At 36.0% G+C, this 23,285-nt stretch overlaps 1 protein-coding gene across 1 annotated transcript in view; it reads right to left on the bottom strand.

Annotated features, from left to right (window-relative positions):
- Positions 1-23,285, bottom strand: part of NBEAL1 (neurobeachin like 1) — a 175,565-nt gene that overhangs the window by 42,194 nt on the left and 110,086 nt on the right. Inside the window, exons 33-37 of the mRNA XM_060152294.1 lie at positions 17,557-17,714; positions 15,515-15,639; positions 12,874-13,000; positions 6,567-6,715; positions 5,791-5,924 (exon numbers count right to left, since the gene is read on the bottom strand). Of these exons, the coding sequence (XP_060008277.1) occupies positions 5,791-5,924; positions 6,567-6,715; positions 12,874-13,000; positions 15,515-15,639; positions 17,557-17,714 (693 nt within the window). The remainder of the gene's footprint in view (positions 1-5,790; positions 5,925-6,566; positions 6,716-12,873; positions 13,001-15,514; positions 15,640-17,556; positions 17,715-23,285) is intronic.

Below are 23,285 nucleotides of genomic sequence, written 5' to 3' on the forward strand. Positions count from 1 at the left end.
AAACTTCTCTAAGTGGGAAACACAAGAGAAGAAAAGGACCTACAAAAACAAACCCAGAACAATTAAGAAAATGGTCATAGGAACATACATATGGATAATTACCTTAAACGTGAATGGATTAAATGCTCCAACGAAAAGACACAGACTGGCTGAATGGATACAAAAACAAGACCCATATATATGCTGTCTACAAGAAACCCACTTCAGACTTAGGGACACATACAGACTGAAAGTGAGGGGATGGAAAAAGATATTCCATGCAAATGAAAATCAAAAGAAAGCTGGAGTAGCAATACTCATATCAGATAAAATAGACTTCAAAATAAAGAATGTTACAAGAGACAAGGAAGGACACTATATAATGATCAAGGGATCAATCCAAGAATAAGATATAACAATTATAAATATATATGCACCCAACACAGGAGCACCTCAATACATAAGGCAAGTGCTAACAGCTATAAAACAGGAAATCGACAGTAACACATTAATAGTGGGGGACTTTAACACATCACTATACCAATGCACAGATCATCCAAAATGAAAATAAATAAGGAAACACAAGCTTTAAATAACACAATAGACCAGACAGATTTAATTGATATTTATAGGACATTCCATCCAGAAACAGCAGATTACACTTTCTTCTCAAGTGCACACGGAACATTCTCCAGGACAGATCACATTTTGGGTCACAAATCAAGCCTCAGTAAATTTAAGAAAACTGAAATCATATCAAGCAATTTTTTGGACCACAACACTATGAGATGAGAAAAGAATCACAGGGGAAAAAACGTAAAAAACACAAACACATGGAGGCTAAACAATACATTACTAAATAACCACGAGATCACTGAAGAAATCAAAGAGGAAATCATACAATACCTAGAGACAAATGGCAATGAAAACACGACGATCCAAAACCTATGGGATGCAGCAAAAGCAGTTCTAAGAGGGAAGTTTATAGCTATACAAGCCTACCTCAAGAAACAAGAAAAATCTCAAATAAACAATCTAACCTTACACCTGAAGGAAATAGAGAAAGACGAACAAACAAAACCCAAAGTTAGCAGAAGGAAAGAAGTCATAAAGATCAGAGCAGAAATAAATGAAATAGAAACAAAGAAAACAATAGCAAAGATCAATAAAACTAAAAGCTGGTTCTTTGAGAAGATAAACAAAATTGATAAACCATTAGGCAGACTCATCAAGAAAAAGAGGCAGAGGACTCAAATCAATAAAATTAGAAATGAAATAGGAGAAGTTACAACAGACCCCACAGAAATACAAAGCATCCTAAGAGACTACTATAAGCAACTCTATGCTAATAAAATGGACAACCTGGAAGAAATGGACAAATTCTTAGAAAGGTATAACCTTCCAAGACTGAACCAGGAAGAAATAGAAAATATGAACAGACCAATCACAAGTAATGAAATTGAAACTGTGATTAAAAATCTCCCAACAAACAAAAGTCCAGGACCAGATGGCTTCACAGGCGAATTCTATCAAACATTTAGAGAAGAGTTAACACCTATCCTTCTCAAACTCATCCAAAAAATTGCGGAGGAAGGAACACTCCCAAACCCATTCTATGAGGCCATCATCACCCTGATACCAAAACCAGACAAACATACCACAAAAAAAGAAAATTACAGACCAATATCACTGATGAATATACATGCAAAAATCATCAAGAAAATACTAGCAAACTGAATCCAACAACATATTAAAAGGATCAGACACCATGATCAAGTGGGATTTATCCCAGGGATGCAAGGATTCTTCAGTATACGTAAATCAATCAATGTGGTAAACCATATTAACAAATTGAGGAATAAAAACCATATGATCATCTCAATAGATGCAGAAAAAGCTTTTGACAAAATTCAACACCCATTTATGATAAAAACTCTCCAGAAATGGGCATAGAGGGAACCTATCTCAACAGAATAAAGGCCATATACGACAAACCCACAGAAAACATCATTCTCAATGGTGAAAAACGGAAAGCGTTTCCTCTAAGATCAGGAACGAGACAAGGATGTCCCCTATCACCACTATTATTCAACATAGTTTTGGAAGTCCTAGCCACGGCAATCAGAGAAGAAAAAGAAATAAAAGGAATCCAAATTGGAAAAGAAGAAGTAAAATGTCACTGTTTGTAGGTGACATGATACTATACATAGAGAATCCTAAAGATGCCACCAGAAAATTACTAGAGCTAACCAATGAATCTGGTAAAGTTTCAGGATACAAAATTAATGCACAGAAATCTCTTGCATTCCTATACACTAATGATGAAAAATCTGAAAGAGAAATTAAGGAAACACTCTCATTTACCATTGCAACAAAAAGAATAAAATATCTAGGAATAAACCTACCTAAAGAGACAAAAGACCTGGATGCAGAAAACTATACGACACTGATGAAAGAAATTAAAGATGATACCAACAGATGGAGAGATATACCATGTTCTTGGATTGGAAGAATCAATATTGTGAAAATGACTCTACTACCCAAAGCAATCTACAGATTCAATGCAATCCCTATCAAATTACCAACGGCATTTTTGATGGAACTAGAACAAAAAATCTTAAAATTTGTATGGAGACACAAAAGACCCCGAATAGCCAAAGCAGTCTTGAGGGAAAAAAACAGAGCTGGAGGAATCAGACTCCCTGACTTCAGGCTATATTACAAAATTACAGTAATCAAGAAAATATGGTACTGGCACAAGAACAGAAACATAGATCAATGGAACACGATAGAAGCCCAGAGATAAATCCATGTACCTATGATCAACTAATCTATGACAAAGGAGGCAAGGATATACAATGGAGAAAAGACAGTCTCTTCAATAAGTGGTGCTGGGAAAACTGGACAGATACATATAAAAGAATGAAATTAGAACACTCCCTAACACCATACACAAAAATAAATTCAAAATGGATTCAAGACCTAAATGTAAGACCGGACAATATAAAACTCTTCGAGGAAAACATAGGAAGAACACTCTTTGACATAAATCACAGCAAGATCTTTTTTGATCTACCTTCTAGAGTAATGGAAATAAAAACAAAAATAAACAAATGGGACCTCATGAAACTTAAAAGCTTTTGCACAGCAAAAGAAACCATAAACAAGACGAAAAGACAGCCCTCAGAATGGGAGAAAATATTTGCAAATGAATGAATGGACAAAGGATTAATCTCCAAAATATATAAACAGCTCATGCAGCTCAATATGATAAAAACAAACAATGCAATCCAAAAATGGGCAGAAGACCTAAATAGACATTTCTACAAAGAAGACATACAGATGGCCAAGAGGCACATGAAAAGCTGCTCAACATCACTAATTATTAGAGAAATGCAAATCAAAACTACAATGAAGTATCACCTCAAACCCATTAGGATGGGCATCATCAGAAAATCTACAAACAACAAATGCTGGAGAGGGTGTGGAGAAATGGGAACCCTCTTGCACTGTTGGTGGGAATGTAAATTGATACAGCCACTATGGTGAACAGTATGGAGGTTCCTTAAAACACTAAAAATAGAATTACCATATGACCCAACAATATACTGGGCATATACCCAGAGAAAACCATAATTCAAAAAGACCCATGCACCCGAATGTTCATTGTAGCACTATTTACAATAGCCAGGTCATGGAAGCAACCTAAATGCCCATCGACAGATGAATGAATAAAGAAGATGTGGTACATATATACGATGGAATATTACTCAGCCATAAAAAGGAACGAAAGTGTGTCATTTGTAGAGATGTGGATGGATCTAGAGACTGTCATACAGAGTGAAGTAAGTCAGAAAAACAAATATCATATATTAATACATATATGTGGAACCTAGAAAAATGGTACAGATTAACCGGTTTGCAGGGCAGAAATTGAGACACAGATAGAGAACAAACGTATGGACACCAAGGGGGGAAAGCCACGGGGGGGCGGGTAGGGATGGTGGTGTGATGAATTGGGCGATTGGGATTGACATGTATACACTGATGTGTATAAAATTGATGACTAATAAGGATGTGCTGTATAAAAAAGTAAATAAAATAAAATTACAAAATTAAAAAAAAAATAATAGGAGACCAGAGAGCTAGCTCTTTCTCTCTCTCTCATCCTCTCTCTCCTTCTCCCTCTCTGCCCACCATGTAAGGATACAGCATCTGTTAACCAGGAAGAAGGTGTTCACCAAGAACCTGACTGCACTGGAATCCTGCTCTTGAACTTCCAGCTTTCAGTCCAGAACTAAGAGAAATAAGTATTTGTTGTTTAAGCCATCCAGTCTATGGTAATTTTGTCATAGCAATCTGGATGAACTGTGTCAGTGCAGTTGACCTCATTTTCCAATTCGATGATCTGTTTGGGGCTTCATTCTATTGATACATGTCATTAGACCTTACAGATCAACCCCTAAAACTCTCCCGTACGTATCATCCAGGACACTACTCTCCAAGTCTTACATCACTCTCTGATCATCCTTCTCAGTCTCTCACCAACTCCTTTTCCTTTACCTGCTCCTTAAACTGACGATGGGGTCCACTATCATCTACTCCTTTTCTTGTTCTGTTCTGCTCATGAGGTGATATTATTTTCTGTCATAATTTCATCTGTTACCCATATGCTGATTCCAGATCTATATTTACCACCCTAACGTCTACCTTACACTTATATTTCCAACTGGAGATATTTGTCATTTCTCCCTGGATACCCTTCTAGCATCTTATATCTATCAATAAGAATCGAACTTATTATGCCCCGAATCCACCAAAAGAATGAATTAAATAAATGGAACAAAATAAAGACATACCACTAGGCCTAAAAACAAACAAACAAACAAAAAACTATTTACAAAAGCATAGTATTCAATAGGAGTGTGCTTGGCTTACTTACATAAGATAGCTTTCTAAAAAACACATACATTGTATTTTCCTATGGGGGAAAATTTATTTTTAATAGTAAAAAATTATCTTTTTGTAAAAATAGAAAAATGCTCTTTAAATGTCTGAATCAAATCATCTACATATAAACCTGGAACTCACAAATGAACAGAAACTTAGTTATTGACTATGCTAATCCAGGTCATCTGAGAAGCAAATGCTAAGACAGAATTGAACATGCAGGATTTTATTAGGAGAGATGACAGTGAGAGAAAATGGAGAGAAAGCTAGGCAAGGTGGAGAGAGCTATCAGACTCTGATACAAGTCTGACCTCAAGTATATGACAGAGGGAAGGAAGCCTGGGGGCAAGTAACGGGTCAAAGGTTACAGAGCTAGTGGTGGAATGATCTTCGATCCACGTAACCTGGCTTCAGTGGCAATCTCTTAACCACTTACACTATGTAAGAATTTACTCTATTCCTAGAAAAACATGTTCCATTATTCTTCCTGATTACACAGGCTCCACTATTGTTGAATTGAATCCAACCTAATTTCATAAATCCAGTTATATCATATATATTGCATATTATTTCACAACTGGATACTGTGAGACACCTATTAGCTGACATTCAATATTCTATTGACTTCTTTATCTACCTATATATAAAAACTGAAAACAAATATCCTCCAAACACGTGCACATAAATTCCAACAAAAATGCATATACTGGTTAGTCCCAAAGGTATATATTTTTTTTTTCTCTAATATATATTTTGACTCGATGAAAGAGTAGAGTTGTGAAGTTTCATTACAGCTCACTAGTTGGAAAATAATTTCAAGCTAACAGTCTGGGGCTTCCAGAAAGTTAGAATCTTACATACCTCTTTTTTGAAATTGAGAAAGTAGTTGGATTGGTCAACATGAAAAATCTCAAGGGCTGACCTCCTTAAGTTGTACCGTCGTAGGTGAATCTCTCGAACTTGAGAGTGAGGCCACTTGAAATCAAAGCCTACTCCTGAAAACAGAAACAATCTTGTGACTGGGGTACCACAAAAAGTTACTCATGCTATGCAGAAAATATCTCCTAGTTCCTGACAAAAGTAGCACTATGGAAAAGGAATTCAGTTTCTGTATGATGAAAACCATTTGTTAAATTTATTGGATGTTTAATTTGTTTCTTTTAAGACTATTTTAAAATTCTATAGCTTTTCTACTTCCTTTCCATTGGAATAGAGAATAACTCTGAATATTATATCTTAGAAACAGTTTTCCTTTTCTCGTTATGTTGGCAGCTTAGATTTAAATATCTTTTTATTTTCAGATAAAGGATTAGGTGAAAAGTCTCTAGGAACAAGTGTATATAAATAAAAGCCTCTAGGAACAAGTGTATATAAATAAAAGTAAAATTGTATTTTATAACTTCAGTTTATAGCAATCCCCTCTAGCCAAACCTTTTCAAAAACATTAATAAAAAGGAAGCATACCCTTCAGTACATTGTTGATAATAAATTTAATTCCATACTGACTTTCCATGTCTCCTTTTACATGGTAGACTACAATTCTACAGTCCCACCTTATCGCCTTCTTCTCATTAATGATTGATAAACTGGATACTTAACTATTGAACAACAGAAATTATTCCCCCAGAACTCCTCACCGTCCTCTTTTTCAATGCTGCCATCATAGAAGTAAATGTGTTGAGTAGTGATTTCTAATCTGCCAGGAATTATGGCAATTATTGTAATGAGTTCACAGTCTTCCAACAACACCAATTTTTCTTTTTGATCCTGTTCTTCTTTCTCATTACTGTAAAAACAAAAACCAACCAAACAAACAACATCCAACAATGTATTCTGTGTAAATGGAAAAGAACATCATATTCAAATATGAATCTTGTGTCTGTAAAGTCACTATCCAAGAAAGAGTACTTGAATTTTCTACAAAAACCATTCCACTGCACATTAAATTACTTAAATATGTCCAAATATACTTATTACCCAATAACTAAGTTTCAAAAAACATATGTTTTACATTTCAATTGTATATGACCCATTAAAACGAAATATAGTGAATCTCCAATACTACTGCTAGAGGATGGTTCAAACATGCAGCAATACTGGTCATGTTTTTTAGTTATATTTGGCAGACATGAATTGACCCAGGGAATAAATGAATTGACCCAGGAAATAAATGAATCTGTGAATAAAGGACTGTATCATTAGTGGTGTTTCATAAATAATTATTAGAAGTATTATGATTGATTCTTAAACTGTAGAATGAGATGTTTCAAGAGCAACAAAAGCTAGAGCATCATCATCATAGCATCCCCTGATAGTGTAAATGGAGATAATACTAGGAACCACTGTTGCCACACCATACTTAAAGTGAAGTCATCTCATATTTGGAGGACTGTTATCAAGTATGCTTTTTGGAGGAAATAACTGGGAAGGGACAGTCTTCTGGTGGCCTAGTTGACTTTTAACTGCCAAGTACAAAAATGAGAACTCCTATGACTCATGGTATGTTATTCAAGTATATCCTTCAAGCCAGCTGCTCTCTGGTCCTAGATATTTCACATTTGCCTCATTTCCAGGATAGTAATGACTAAATCTAATTTTGTTTCCAATGGATTTTGATGAGAAGCTCTACAAGTATCACCAACCTAACTGGGAATATTGCAACCATTAAAGCTAAGCTTAAAATAAAAAACTGAAAATGTTTTCCTAAATAGTGAAATTCCAATATTCACAGTGATGAAATAGAGAAAAAAGTGACCTGAGAGAGTAAATAGTCTGAAGATTATTTCTATTCTATGAAACAAAGAGTTTTGGCTTTTCATTTGAAAATGAATGAGACTGACATCCACAGAATTCACTAGTCCTTGAAGAAAGAAAATAAAATCCCATTAAAAGGCTGACTAAAAAAATCTACCAAAACCAAAGACAGCTCCCTAGATAACTACCCCATCCAGTTCCCTGAAAATAATCAAGGACATATTTAAAAATTACTAAAATTATATTAACCAAAAAACCTGCTTATGCCAACAAAGGATACTATTGAATCTGGTCAATTTTTTCTTTTAATAAATTTATTTATTTATTTATTCATTTATTTTTGGCTGCATTGGGTCTTCACTGCTGTGCATGGGCTTTCTCTAGTTGCGGTGAGTGGAGGCCACTCTTCGTTGCAGTGTGTGGGCTTCCCATTGCGGTGGTTTCTCTTGTTGTGGAGCACAGACTCTAGGCGCGCGGACTTCAGTAGTTGTGGCACGCGCGTTCAGTACTTGTGGCTCGTGAGCTCTAGAGCGCAGGCTCAGTAGCTGTGGCACACGGGCTTAGCTGCTCCACGTCATGTGGGATCTTCCCAGACCAGGGATCGAACCCGTGTCCCCTGCATTGGCAGGTGGATTCTTAACCACTGCACCACCAGGGAAGTCCCATGAACCTGGTCAATTTATAGTATTAAAATAAGTTCTGAGAAATATTTGCCATGTGTTGTTTATAACCTAAACAAAGTGATGTCCAGAATAAATTATATACTTGAGACTTAGCTACTCATTCTTCGCTGAATGTGAGGCTTTACAATCATAACAAGTAAAAGTCAGGGCAGATGTGTAAATCATCAAATTTGAATGCATTCTCTAAACCACATACAGATCCACTGGCAAAGAGTGGCAGTCATACTGATCAAGGGGTTTAAACACAAAAAACAAACTAATCACTGGCTGACCACTAAGCTATGCTGACCCAGGGGCAACCCCTAGTAAGCAAGGCTTTAAAAATAAAACAAAACAAAAACCCAGTAAGTACAGATATCAGTGGCATTCACTGCAGGTAAAACAGACTCCACAGACTTAATCTAGAAAAGTCACTACTAAACAAACAAAAATACAACAACAACAACCAGCATCAAGGGAGGAGATTAGAAACCAAAGTTGGTATAATTTATCTAAAATGTATGGTTTTCACAAAAATTATGAGACATAGGAAGAAACAGGAAAATACGGGCCATAAAATCAAAAGCAGTAAAAAGAAACTGTCTCTGGGGGACCTCAATGCTCAACTTAGTAGACAAAGCCTTCAAGGTAGCTATCATAAAAATACATGAACAGAACTAAAGGAAACTATGTTTAAAGAACCAAAGTGCATTACGGCAAAAAAAAGCCTAGTCAAATACAGTATTATTGATACAGAGATAGAAATTATATATATATTTTAAAAAGGAACCAAATGAGAAATTCTGAAATTGAAAAGCACAAGGACTCAACAGCATATTTGAACTTGCAGGAGAAAGAAGCAGGGCTCTTGAAGATAGATCAAAAGAAACTGTCCAATCTGAAGAACACAAAGAAAGAAGAATCAAGCAGAATGAAAGAACCTCAAAGGGTCACCATCAAGCAAAACAATATATGTGCAAAGGGAGACCCAGAAGGAGAGAACAGAGAAAAAGGGCCAAAATATCTTTGAAAAAATAATGCTGGCAACTTCTCAAATATGAAAAAAATTAATCTACACATCCAAGAAGCTCAATGAACTCCAAGCAAGATAAACACAAAGATATCCAAACATGGTCCTAAAGCCAAGGTACTAAAAGCCAAGGACAAAAAGAATAACCTAAAAGCACCACAATACAGGACACAACAGAAAAGGTTAATAGCACATTTCTCATCAGAAACAAAAGGTAGTGAAAACCAGAAGGTAGTGGAAAGACATATTCAAAATGGTGAAAGGAATAAACTGTCAATCAAGAATTCTGTATCTGGCAAAACTATCTTCAAAAGAAAAAGCAATGGTGCTGGGGCAACTAGAATCACATGCAAAAGAATTAATATGGACCCCTACATCACACCACATACAAAAGTTAACTCAAAATGGATCAAAGACCTAACATAAGAGATAAAATATAAAACTCTTAGAAAAAAATAGATGAAAGGAAATTCATCAAAATTAAAATATTTTGTACATCGAAAGATACCAACAGAAAGTAAAAAAAACAATTCAGGGCTTCCCTGGTGGCGTAGTGGTTGAGAGTCCGCCTGCTGATGCAGGGGACATGGGTTCGTGCCCCGGTCTGGGAAGATCCCACATGCCGCGGAGCGGCTGGGCCTGTGAGCCATGGCTGCTGAGCCTGTGCGTCCGGAGCCTGTGCTCCACAACGGGAGAGGCCTCAACAGTGAGAGGCCCATGTACCGCAAAAAAAAAAAAAAAAAAAAATTTAGTGGAAGAACATTTTTGTAAATCCTGTATCTAATAAGGGACTTGTTGCTAAAATATGTAAAGAACACTTACAACTCAATAACTAAAAGACAACCCAATTAAAAAGTAGGCAAAGGATCTGCATAAAGATTTCTCCAAAAAAGACATATAAATGGCCAACAAATACATAAAAAGATGTTCAGCATCATTAGTCATTAGGGAAATGCAAATTAAAATCACAAGATAACACCTCTAACATTCTAGGATGGTATCATAAATTAAAAAAAAAAAAACAGAATAATAGAAGTTGGGGTAGATTTGGAGAAATTAGAACTTTCATCCATTGCTGAGGGAATGTAAAATGGTACAGTCATTATGAAAAGTTTCACAATTCCTCAAAAGGTTAAACATAGAATTAACAAATGATCAGCAAATCCACTCCTAGTGTTTTTTTTTATACTCAAGATAAATGAAAACATAAGTTGATAGAAAAATGTGTACATGGGGCTTCCCTGGTGGCGCAGTGGTTGAGAGTCCGCCTGCCGATGCAGGGGACACGGGTTCGTGCCCCGGTCCAGGAAGATCCCACATGCCGCGGAGCGGCTGGGCCCGTGAGCCATGGCCACTAAGCCTGCGCGTCCGGAGCCTGTGCTCCGCAACGGGAGAGGCCACAACAGTGAGAGGCCCGCATACCGAAAAAAAAAATGTGTACATGAATATTCAAGGCAGTATTATTCATAATAGCCAAAAAAAAAAAAAAGAAACTACATAAATGTCCATCAACTGCTGAACGGATAAACAAAAACTGTATATCCATATAATGGAATATTATTCAGCCACAAAAACAAATGGATGGAATCATTAAACTGAATGAAAAAAGCCAGACATAAAAAATAACATGTTGAATGAAATACATGAAATGTTCAAAATAGGCAAATCCATAGAGAAAGAAAACCAATTAGTGGTTGCTAGAGGATGTGAGGAGAGAAAATTGGGACTGACTGTTGAAAGGTATAAGATCGCCTTTTGGGGTGATGGAAATGTTCTTGGACTAGATAGTGGTGATGTTGCAGAACTCTGTGAATATACTAAAAAAACATTGAACTGTGCACTTTAAAATAGTCAATTTTACATTAAGTGAATCTCAATTTTCAAAAAATATATCTCAATTTTTAAAAAAGTAGTCAAAAATGAAGACAAAATAAAAATCTCCACAGATAACAAAAGACTAAGAGAATTTGTGGCTTATAGACCTTCCTTACAAGGAATACTGAAGGAAGTCCTTCAGGCTTAAAAGGAAATGGCACCAGATGGCAATCTGAATGTACACCAAGAAATGAAGTGTATAAGTAGGTAAATATGCAGGGAAATATAAAGGAAAGCATAATTACATAGCTTTTTCTTCTCTTAACTGATTTAAAGACAAGTGCATAAAACAGTAAATGCATTAAACTGTACTGTTGGGCTTAAAACATATACAGGTTTAATATGTATGGTAACAAAGGAGAGATGAGAAAATGAGTATGTTTTATATTTGTTTAGTGGAAGTTTTTAAACTACAAATTCAAAATTTTAAAATATATCTAAGGCTATTTTTTCCTGGGAGAGGTTTGATAATTTGTATCTTTCAAGGAATTTGTCCATTTCATTTAAATTGTCAAATTTATTGGCATAAAGTTGCCATTTCCTTTTTTTTTTTTTAATGATGTCTGGAATTTTTTTTTTTTTTTTGCCGTGTGCGGGCCTCTCACTGTTGTGGCCTCTCCCGTTGCAGAGCATAGGCTCCGGACGCGCAGGCTCAGTGGCCATGGCTCACGGGCCTAGCCGCTCCGCGGCATGTGGGATCTTCCCAGACCGGGGCACGAACCCATGTCCCCTGCATCGGCAGGCGGACTCTCAACCACTGCGCCACCCGGGAAGCCCTGGAATTTTTTTTTTAATATTTATTTATTTGTTTAGGCTGCGCTTGGTCTTAGTTGCCACACACGAAATCTTCACTGAGGCATGCATGCAGGATCTTTAGTTGCGGCATGTGGGATCTTTCAGTTGCAGAATGTGGACTTAGTTGCGGCGTGTGGACTCTTTAAGTTGCAGCATGCGAACTCTTATAGTTGTGGTATGCACACGGGATCTAGTTCCCCGACCAGGGATCAAATCCAGGCACCCTGCATTGGGAGTGCGGAGTCTTACCCACTGGACCACCAGGGAAGTCTCTATCATTTCCTTTTAATTATTTTAATGTATTTCTTTTCAATCATTTTAGTATTTATAATGTTATCTCCTCTCTCATTCCTGATACTGGTAATTTATGTTGTCTTTATTTCCTAACCAATCTGGCTGGAGGTTTATTGTTTGGTTACCTGATTTTTAATAACCAACTTTTGTTTTCTTTGATCTTTCTTTTTGTTTTTATCTTTCATGGACTTCTGCTTTTATCTTTATAATTTCTTCCTTTTTTTAAAAGTTTATATTTCACACTGTACTTTCCAGACAAATACCTCAGCTGTATCCCATAAATTTGATTCATTATAATTCAACTCAAAATATTTTCTAGTTTCAAGGTCCAGCTCCAAATTAACCCAGTCCTAAGAAGCCTTCTTCAATAGTTTCAGTTAACACTAATAGACTCCTAACAGCTGATGTATAGTATCAATTGTTGGATTCTGGGAATGCATAGTATTAGAATTTCAAGCAAATATTTTCCACAATTTTACAATCCCATTTCTCAGAATAAAATAATTTTAAATTCTTTCAAGTACTTATACATACATATTTACTCTGGCTGTTATTTCCTCTTCAGGAAGATCTAATTTATCCTCCTCCATATCACTAACTTTTACTTGTTTCACTACTTCCAAAAGCAGTGAATCACTGGAAGGCTGCAAGTGCTGGATACCTGTTTAAACATAAAATGTTTGTTAAACACAAAGTAGGAAAATCATATCACAGTCCTTCTGTAATTTCTGACTGTTAATTATATGAATAATATGTATAATAAGTAAGGTACTTGAAATTTTCTAAGATAAGCGACTTACTACAGAGAAGTTTTTATACATGATTTAGAGTTATCTATGGTGCTTGCCTGTGATTTTTTAAAATAATTATACATATAATACAAGGAATAAATGTTTTAAAAGATGGTATTTATCTTTAATGATGGTATTATTTATGTTTCAGAAACAGGCCAAGTAATCTCTTTAATCATATTTACTTCTAAAGCATACTACTAAGTAAGTTAAAGAATTATTCTCACTACATTAATTCAATGGAATTATTTTTACTGTGCATTTGAACTACAGAAATATTAAGAAAGAATGTGACAAATTATTTTTAACTGCAAGATAATACAAAGACCAAAAGCTGAAGTGTTCCTTTCTGGAGTGTATGGAATTTAATAGATAATTCTGATACATATATATGCAACAAATGTCATGAACTATGCATTAATGTAAGAAGGCAGAGCGAGTGTAATGGAAAGAAGATGGGCTGTGAAATGGTAAACCTAAATTCAAATTCTATTCTGCCATTTATTAGCCATATGACCCCTCTGAATCTATGTTTTTGCAACTGTGAAATGGAGATACATCACATCACACATAAAATAAATAAATGGTAGCTATTCTTATTGCACATTCATCTCTCAATTATCTGGTGGCATAAGAATAGTAATAAAAATATATGCATAATGTGCAGGTAGGACTGGAAAAAATGTATATGTTTAACTATGAATAAAGACATTTCATGTGTATAATAAAAACAATTCATGCTAAATAACAAAACACTGTAAAGATAACAAAACCTCCCTTAATTTCTCAAATGGTATCCTTGCTTTACATACAAAATGAATTAACCTAATGTACAGCTGCATTTCTCTTTTATAAATCTGCTTTGATCACATACAAGTCTAGATAATCTGATACAAATAGAAAAATACTGACGAAAATACTTACAAACAAATATATGGAGTAGGTAAAACATTCTGCAGTTAATTCTGAAGTAAACTTCAAGGAACTTTAAAGAGTTTTAAAGACTGAGGTCACTGGTTTTATACTATTATCAATTTCACTTACTTACATTCATTCATTCATTCATTCAGCCGTGCTGTGCGGCTTGTGGAATCTTAGGTCCCTGACCAGGGATCGAACCCAGGCCCTCGGCAATAAAAGCGCAGAGTCCTAACCACTGGACTGCCAGGGAATTCCCCCAATTACACTTTGAAATGTATGATTTTTTTCTTCTGTACAATTTTATTATCATCATTATACTTGGGATAATTTTGAAAACTAGGTAAAGAAAGGAACAGAGATGGAAAAAGAGAAAGGACACTGGTTTTCCTGGACTTAAAACAACTGAGACCAAGAAGAAGAAACATAAAATTATACCTGTATACGTGTGTAAGAGGGTTGAAGAAGGAGGGAAAGGGGCAGGGAATTTCCTGGAGTGGGATTTATTGGCAAAAATGAAGAAAAAATAGAGAACACTCTTCCTTAAATATTACTAAATTGAAGTCATTCACCATAAGATGTTTTCTGCGTGGTAAGTATAAAATTTTAAGAGGTAGAGAAAGTATAATAGTCTCAGGACATATACTGGGAGGACAAGCTATACACACTGACCGTTCCTGTATAAGACACTCTTTGTACCATGGACAAGGCCATTATTTTACATTAAGGGAAATCACTTACTGTGTCTGATTTATTTCAGAATATAAGACTCTAAATGGCAGGCATCGTAGCTCTCAATTTTATGGCATTTACTGTACTGGCCAATATATTAAGGCAATTTTAAAAAGTAAGATTAAAAAACTGGTACTCATTTCATCTATAACTTAGTCACTAAACATAAGGTGCACAGATGCTCCGTCAGATGACTATAAAGGAAGGGCTTCATAAGAATTTTAGAAACTCTTTAAAATCTGTTTTGATATACTGCAAGGCTATGCATTTTTAAGCACTTTTTTCTAGAAAAAAGGCATTGGCCCATCTAGATACTAAATATCTGGAGTTCTATACAAAGAACAGGTCATAGAAGAAAGGCCTAAAGAGCTGCTAAGAATTCTAAATATTGAATATATTTAACAGTAAACTCAGTTTTGGTAAGCAAAAGGCTAAGGTTAAAGGACCATGTTTTACTATACCATAATGGAGATAGAGATGATACATTTCACATCAACTACAGTATAATTTTATGAGTTTAAATTACATTTTTCCTTGAAAAACTGCAATCAATTGAAATAGGAAGTCATTTTAGATTTAGGCCAAAGGCAACATACACAACCACTTAAATATCAATTATAAAATGTCACCTTTCTCTCATGATTAAATAATTTTGAAACAATGAAAACAATAACCAATCCCCACCAACACCCTCATTATCTTCAATAAATAATTAAACAGCCATTGAAACTCACCTAGATTATCTCTCAAAGCACTAGCTTCATCATGGGTTTTGAAGTTATAATTTGGCACCAATTTAAGTCTCATGCGGGAATAATTTTCTACGTTAGCTAGTTTCCAGTGAAGTGGATTTTGTTTCCTATGAATATTCATAAGTAAACAAATAAAACTATTTCGCTTAAAATTACAAAGACTGTTATTGAAATAGAGTATCAGGTACTTTACATTTTTTTGGCACCATTTTATAAAAACATTCACATTCCTTATCTCATTTGACCCAAACAACCCTGAGAAAAAAACCAATGTTATTATGCATATCAACAGTATATACCTGAGGAATCTAAGACAGTCCCAAGATGCCATGTGATTTACAGGTACAGGAATAAGATTTGAACATAAATCTTCAGACTTACAGCTTGATATATTTTACTCTTTCACTGTTACAAGGAAGTTCTTAACTAGCTATTTAGGAGTTTATTCCAAATACAGTTTTCAAAATAAAATAATAAGTTTACTACAAATAAAGATAATATAATTGCAAATGGATCAAAGATCTAAATATAAGAGTTAAAGCTCTTACAGGAAACAATAGGAGTAAGTCTTCATGACCCTGGATTTGGGAATGGTTTCTTAGATAAGATAGATATCAATAACATAAGCAACAAAAGAAAGAAACAGATAAACTGGACTTCAAAATTCAAAGCTTTTGTGCATCAAAGGCCACTATGGAGAAAGTGAAAAGACAACCTACATATTTATAGACAATATATCCAATAAGGGTCTATTATTGAAAAAAAAAAAAAAAACCTCTTACAGTTCAACCACAAGAAGTCAAACAATCCAATTTAAAAATGGGCAAAAGACTTGAATAGACATTTCTTTAAAGAAGATATACAAATGGCCAACAAGTACCTGAAAAGATACTCAATGTCATTAGTCATTACGGAATTGCAATGAAATCATAAGATACCACTGCACACCCACTAGGATGACCATAATTAAAAAAAAAAAAAAGACAAGTCTTGGTAAGGTTGTGGAGAAACTGAAATCCTCAAACATTGCTGATAGGAATGTAAAATGATGCAGCTGCTGTTAAAAACCGTTTGGCAATTCCTCAGTAAGTTAAACACAGAATTACCATATGACCCAGTAATTCTTCCAGTACATAAGCAAGAGAATTAGAAACAGGTGTTGAAACAAACACTTATCCACAGATGTTTACAGCAATACTATTCACAACAGCCACAAGGAAAGCAACACGATGTCCATCATCCATTCCACACAATGGAATATTATTCAGCCATAAAAAGGAAAGAAAGTAATGATATATGCTACAACATGGTGAAAATACTAAGCTAAATGAAAGAAACTGGGCCCAAAGGCCACATACTGAATGACTTCATTTATATGAAATACCCAGAACAGGCAAATCCATAGAGACAGAGAGCAGATTGGTGGTTGCCAGGGGTCGGGGGAAGGGATCATAGCTAGTGACTGCTTAATGGGTCCAGGGTTTCTTTTTCAGGTGATGAAAATGTTCTGAAGCTGGACAGTGGTGATTATTACACAACATGAGGAATGTACTTAATGCCACTAAATTGTACATTTTAAAATGGTTAAAATAGCAAATTTTATATTAAGTGTATTTTACCACAATAAAAAAGGGCTGTTAAAAAATGTGTGTGTGTATAAAATATAATTCAGCAAAACAGAAGTGACTTAGGATCAAATAAAGAAATTGTAAAATATTCAAATACACATCGTCACTAACCCTAGCTCAAAGAGGTGGTATCAGGAAGACAGAAGTAAATGGAATCAAAACAAATTCTATGTCACAGGGTAAGAGTAAAGGAAATAACTCCATGGTGAAAAACATATACACACAAAGCTCTACACATACCGAACTTATAATCCATAAAAGGCAAGCAAATTAATTAAAAGTAATCTTTTAAAAATTGAACATTTTAAAAATTGGATTGGCGAGGTCACTGATTCATAAAGTTCTAGATCAGAGCTCTAAAGAAAAAAGGGTATTTAATGAATGATAGACACCTACCTTTCAGCCCAAGGTCCCCTTTCACATGTAAGATAGAGCTTTATTGCCTTCCAGCGTCTCAGAGTGGCTAACTGTGGACTGCTAAGTTGTTTAAGCATATTATTATACCTCAAGTTCTCTTGGCGTGCTTTTCGATTAAATGGCTCCACAAAAAACTCCTGAAAGAAACAGCAATAAATAATAGCACTGAATCATATATTTAGAGGTATATTTAAAATTTAATGCCATAATTTTAAACATCTGACCCAATAAAATCAAGCAATGAAAGAAAGAAGCTGGTAACCAACAAGATTTTCTTATTCCATTAGAATCATTTCTTTAATATAATTCTAGCTATAATCTACTTGTATTTTTTAAAACTTAAGAAAGTAACTAACCAACAATAAACATGTGAAGAACTTCAAAAATGTAAAGTGTCTCAACATAAGATTTTAAATCTCAGAATTATTAACCTTATACCATCAAGTAAAATGATTTTCTTTTGAGATCTTTTGATTTATAAGGCATCTGGAATGTGACTCAAGTTTAAATAAAGTAAAAGGAAGAGTAACCACATTCTACTCTACTGTTGATGGCCTGAAAGGCAATGCCAAAGACAAAAGAAATCTATAGGGGCAAATCTCTCACAATGAAAAATTCCATCACTTAAGAGTGCTACACTCTGAACAGCATCCTAGCTAGCAAATGAATTCACATACCTATTCCAGTTTTCAGGATAAAATAGATTCTGATAATAAGTTCTACCAAGATATAACTCTAAGCCCTGAAATTAAAATTTTAAAGTTTTCAAAAAGACAAGAGGTAAGCCTGGCTTATCTAACTCACACTGACATTCATTTATGAGGAAATGTTAGGAACTAAAATAGTATTTAACTTGTTTCAAACAAATAACACTGAATCACATTAAAATGAATAGTTAAAGACATTGATTTAAGAGACACCTTTTAGGGACTTCTCTGGTGGCGCAAGTGGTTAAGAATCCACCTGCCAATGCAGGGGACACGGGTTTGGTCCCTGGTCCAGGAAGATCCCACATGCCACAAAGCAACTAAGCCTGTGAGCCACAACTACCGAGCCTGCACTCTGGAGCCCGCGCGCCACAACTACGGAAGCCTGTGCACCCTACGAGCCCTGCTGCAACTACTGAGCCCACGTGCTGCAACTACTGAACCCGCATGCTGCAACTACTGAAGCCCATGCACCTAGATCCCATTCTCCACAACAAGAGAAGCCACTGCAGTGAGAAGCCCAGGTACCACAACGAAGAGTAGCCCCCGCTTGCAGCAACTAGAGAAAGCCCACGCACAGCTATGAAGACCCAACACAGCCAAAAAAAAAAAAAAGACATCTTTTAAAGAGGCAGTACAGACGTGTGTGGCTATAAGCTTTGGAACTAGACCTGGGTACAAATCTTAGGTACTTAATTCTCTGAAGCTCAATACCATCACCTGTAAGATGGGGCTGACAGTAATTGTCATCATAAAGATTAAGATTTAATGTGCTTAATATAATGCCAGAAAAGTAGCAAGCTCTCAATAAATTATAGTTATTATTATAATTGTTACTGTAACTACTACTATATTTGTAGGAAATCAATGATTTGGGAGACAGTGTTATCGAATATTTAAAACAGATCATTGCTGAGACAACTGAAGAAGTCATGAAAGTTCCATGATAATTAAACATCAATTTCACAGTTTTGAAGTTCAAGCGCATAAGGATATTGTTTTTTTTTTTTGGTTGTGTTGGGTCTTCGTTTGCTGCATGCGGGCTTTCTCTAGTTGTGGCGAGCGGGGGCTGGTCTTCGTTGCGGTGGCTTCTCTTGTTGTGAAGCATGGGCTCTAGATGCATGGGCTTCAGTAGTTGTGGCACGGGGGCTCAGTAGTTGTGGCTCACGGGCTCTAGAGAGCAAGCTTGGTAGTTGTGGCGCACAGGCTTAGTTGGTGCATGGCATGTGGGATCTTCCCGAACCAGGGATCGAACTCATGTCCCCTGCATTGGCAGGCAGATTCTTAACCACTGCGCCACCAGGGAAGTCCTCATAAGGATATTCTTTTTTTTTTTTTAAAGGGAGAAGCAAATCTGCCTTTATTCTTAGAAAACGTGATCACCAATGATGAAAATCCAACGGCATCTACCAAAGAGCTACTAGAATAAGTGAGTTTAGAAAGGCTGCAGGATACAACATCTTCTACAGGAAGCTAACTCTTCCTAACAAAAGGCCTATATGACTGTCCTAGCAGTTTTTCTTCACTGATCTGAGACAAGGCCAGTAAGCCACAAAGCTCCTTATTCGAGTGTTTCTCGGTCGTTTGCTCTTGTCATACAAACCCAGTTTTTAAAAAAAAATTTACTGAGGAGACCCAGTAGTGACTGGGATGTGGGAAACCAGCATTCTGGTGGGAGGGTACATTTTCTGTACAGTTTGGAGAGCAATTTCACACACTGCAGATTGAGAGCTTTAAATATTTAACCAATTCTACCTCTTGTAGTCTATCTTAAGAAAACAATCATTCAGGCAAAACTCTATATACAAGCATTCCACTGAATCATTACCTATAATATGGCAAAAATTGAAAATAATTTAAACATTCAATAATGTATCTTTTATGTATCCATTCAATAATGCTTTCGAAGAACTTTTAGAAAAAGGTTCATGTTAGATGAAAAATATCAGGAAAAATGCTAAACTTGCAAAATATTATTACTGTTACATATTTACTACATAAATACAACTATAAAACTAAGAAAATATTCCAAAATGTGGACAGTAGTTACTACTGAATGACAGGACCTATCCTCTTCCACTTCTTAAACTGTCTTCAATTACGTTGTACTACTTGAATATCTGAATCACAGAACCTCCCCTCCAATCTAAGGACAAAGGAAAGAATATTTAAAGGTGCTATATTTGAAAATAAAGTCAGACATTGCATCATAGCTCAGTTTTATTTTCAGTAGTTAAGAAACATTTAAGCACCAAACAAAGCAAGTGAACCCTCAGCACCCAAGGGCCAGTAGAGGCAAAAGATGAGGTTCCCATAGTAAAGTGGCAACTACTGCAGGAATCACTGCCCTAGGAGGGATGCACTGTCTAGGAAGGGACACAAGTTTAGACCTTAACCCCTTTCCCTAGCCCTGACTTAGTGGGCAACAGGGGGCCCAAAGCGCTGCATGGTCCGGATCACCAGAGAAAGCTGGTCAAGAAAGTTGACGATGGAAATTCGGAGAAGGCGGGAATCCAGCCCTCCAGCGGACCACCAGGACGCTGCCGCTATGAGCTCTTTCCCAATCGCCCCTTGGTGCGGTTCAGCACCTGGGGCCAGGGACCCACGGGCAATCTCCGCCTCCAAGGTGGATGGGAAAGGCCCGCTTTGGGCAGATACGTGTGGCCGGCTTCCCGGCCCTTTGGCCGTGGATGCGGGGTGTCCGCCCGGCCCCGAAGAGTGCTGTGCCGCCGGGACACACAGAGCTCTGTAGTTTGCAGCGGCGGCAGCATCCGCGCTGCAGGGGCCGCCCGGCCACCCCTGCCACCCCAGCTGCCCAGGACTTCAGAGCCACCCGCCATCCTGCCTGCGCCCCCCATAAGGATATTCTCAAATCAGGTTTTCCTAGAAAAGCTAAGTGTGAAGTTAAAGAGAAAATGCTGGTTGGTATAGTAGTTGGTAGAACATCTTTGAGGGCAATATAACAGTAATTATTATCATAATTGCTCCATACTGGTAATTCCACTTATTCTAGGGAAGTCATTGTGGATAAGCATAAAAATATGACTACAGGGGCTTCCCTGGTAGCACACTGGTTGGGAGTCCGCCTGCCGATGCAGGGAACACGGGTTCATGCCCCGGTCTGGGAAGATCCCACATGCCGCGGAACTGCTGGGTCCGTGAGCCATGGCCGCTGAGCCTGCGTGTCCAGAGCCTGTGCTCTGCAATGGGAGAGGCCACAACAGTGAGAGGCACGCATACCGCAAAAAAAAAAAAAAAAAAAAAAAAATGACTACAGAGACGATCGATACTATTTATAATAAAGAAGAAACTGGTAAATTAGGTATAAAACCGGGAAATAAGTTTAAATCTTCTAATATATAATATAATGGAATATTAGACAATCATATAATGGCATGGAAAAATGTTTACAGTACATTTTAAGAAAGTAGAAGCAAATGAAACTACCATTTTGGTTAAACCAAATATATACATAAAAATACAGGAAGGATAATATACCAAAATATTAGTAGTGGTGGATTACAAATGTTTCTTTTTATACCTAAGTTATGGAATAAACATGTGTTTTTATTTGGTCTTCTCTAATTTGTTTCATCTGTGTTCTCTAGTTTTTAGCATATAGATTCTATACGTATTTTGTTAGATAGATATCTAAGTACCTCATTCTTTTTAGACCTACTGTAAATAGTATTTATTTAATTGCTGTTTCCAATTGCTCATTGCTAGTATATAGAAATATGATTAAATTTTGTGTATTGATATTGTGTCCTGCAATGTTGCTAAATTCATTAATTATAGATTTCTGATAGATTCCTTAGGATTTTCTACGCAGATAATTATGTGATCTGCAAATAGTTTTATTTCTTCCTTCCCAATATAAATGCCTTTTTTTTTCTATTCTTATTGCATTTGCTATGTACAATAGTGACTAAGAAGAGTGAAAGTGAACATTCCACCCTGGTCTCTATTTTATGGGGAAAGCACTCAGTTTTTCACCATTAAATATGAAGCTAGATGTACAATTTTTGTAGAGATTTAGGTATTCCCTTCTAATCCTAGTTTGCTAAAAACTTTGATCATAAATAGATGTTGAATTTTCTCAAATGCTTTTTCTGCATCTACTGATATGATCATGTACTTTTTCTTGATAAGTCTATTAATGTGACTGATTATTAACTGATCATCAAATGTTGAACCAGCCTTGCATTCCCAACAGACACTCTACCTGGTTGTGATGTATTTTTTTTTATACATTGCTAGATTTGGTTTGCACCTATGTTCCCAAGGGATACTGGTCTTTAGTTTTCTTGCACTGTTTTTGTATGGTTTCAATATGAGGCTAACATTGCCTCATATAATGAGTTGGGAAGTTATGCCACTTTTCAATTTTCTGAAGAGAGTGTGAGGAATTGGTGTAATTTCTCCGTTAAACACTTGGTAAAATTTGCCACTGAAACCATCTGGGCCTAGAGTTTTCTTTCTTGGAAGGTATTTAACTATAAATTCAATTTCTTTAACAGAGAACTATCCAGTTTATCTACTTATTATTGAATTATTTACATTAGTTTGGGAAATTTGTAGTTGTCAAGAAATTGATCCATTTCATCTAAATCATCTTATTTATGTGCACAGATTAGCCTGTAGTAGTCCCTTATTATCATGTTGATGTCTGTGAAGTCAGTGGTGATTCATTTCTAGTATGAGTAATTTTTCACTTTTTTTCCCTCAATTTGGCAAGAAGTTTATCAATTTTATTGATATCTTAAGTAGATTTTGGTTTCATTGATTTTCTCTATTGTTTTTCTGCTTTCAATTCTGTTGATTTCTGCTCTTTAATAAGGGAATTCCCTGGTGGCCCAGTGGTTAGGACTTGGCGCTTTCACTGTGGTGGCTCAGGTTCAATCCCTGGTCGGGAAATTAAGATCCCACAAGCCGCGTGGCACGGCCAAAACAAAAAAATAACAAACAAAAAAACCAAACTAATGTAATTTAGTTTACTTT

This window comes from Lagenorhynchus albirostris, chromosome 6, assembly GCF_949774975.1.
Source record: "Lagenorhynchus albirostris chromosome 6, mLagAlb1.1, whole genome shotgun sequence".
In the NCBI taxonomy this organism is placed as follows: Eukaryota; Metazoa; Chordata; class Mammalia; order Artiodactyla; family Delphinidae; genus Lagenorhynchus; species Lagenorhynchus albirostris.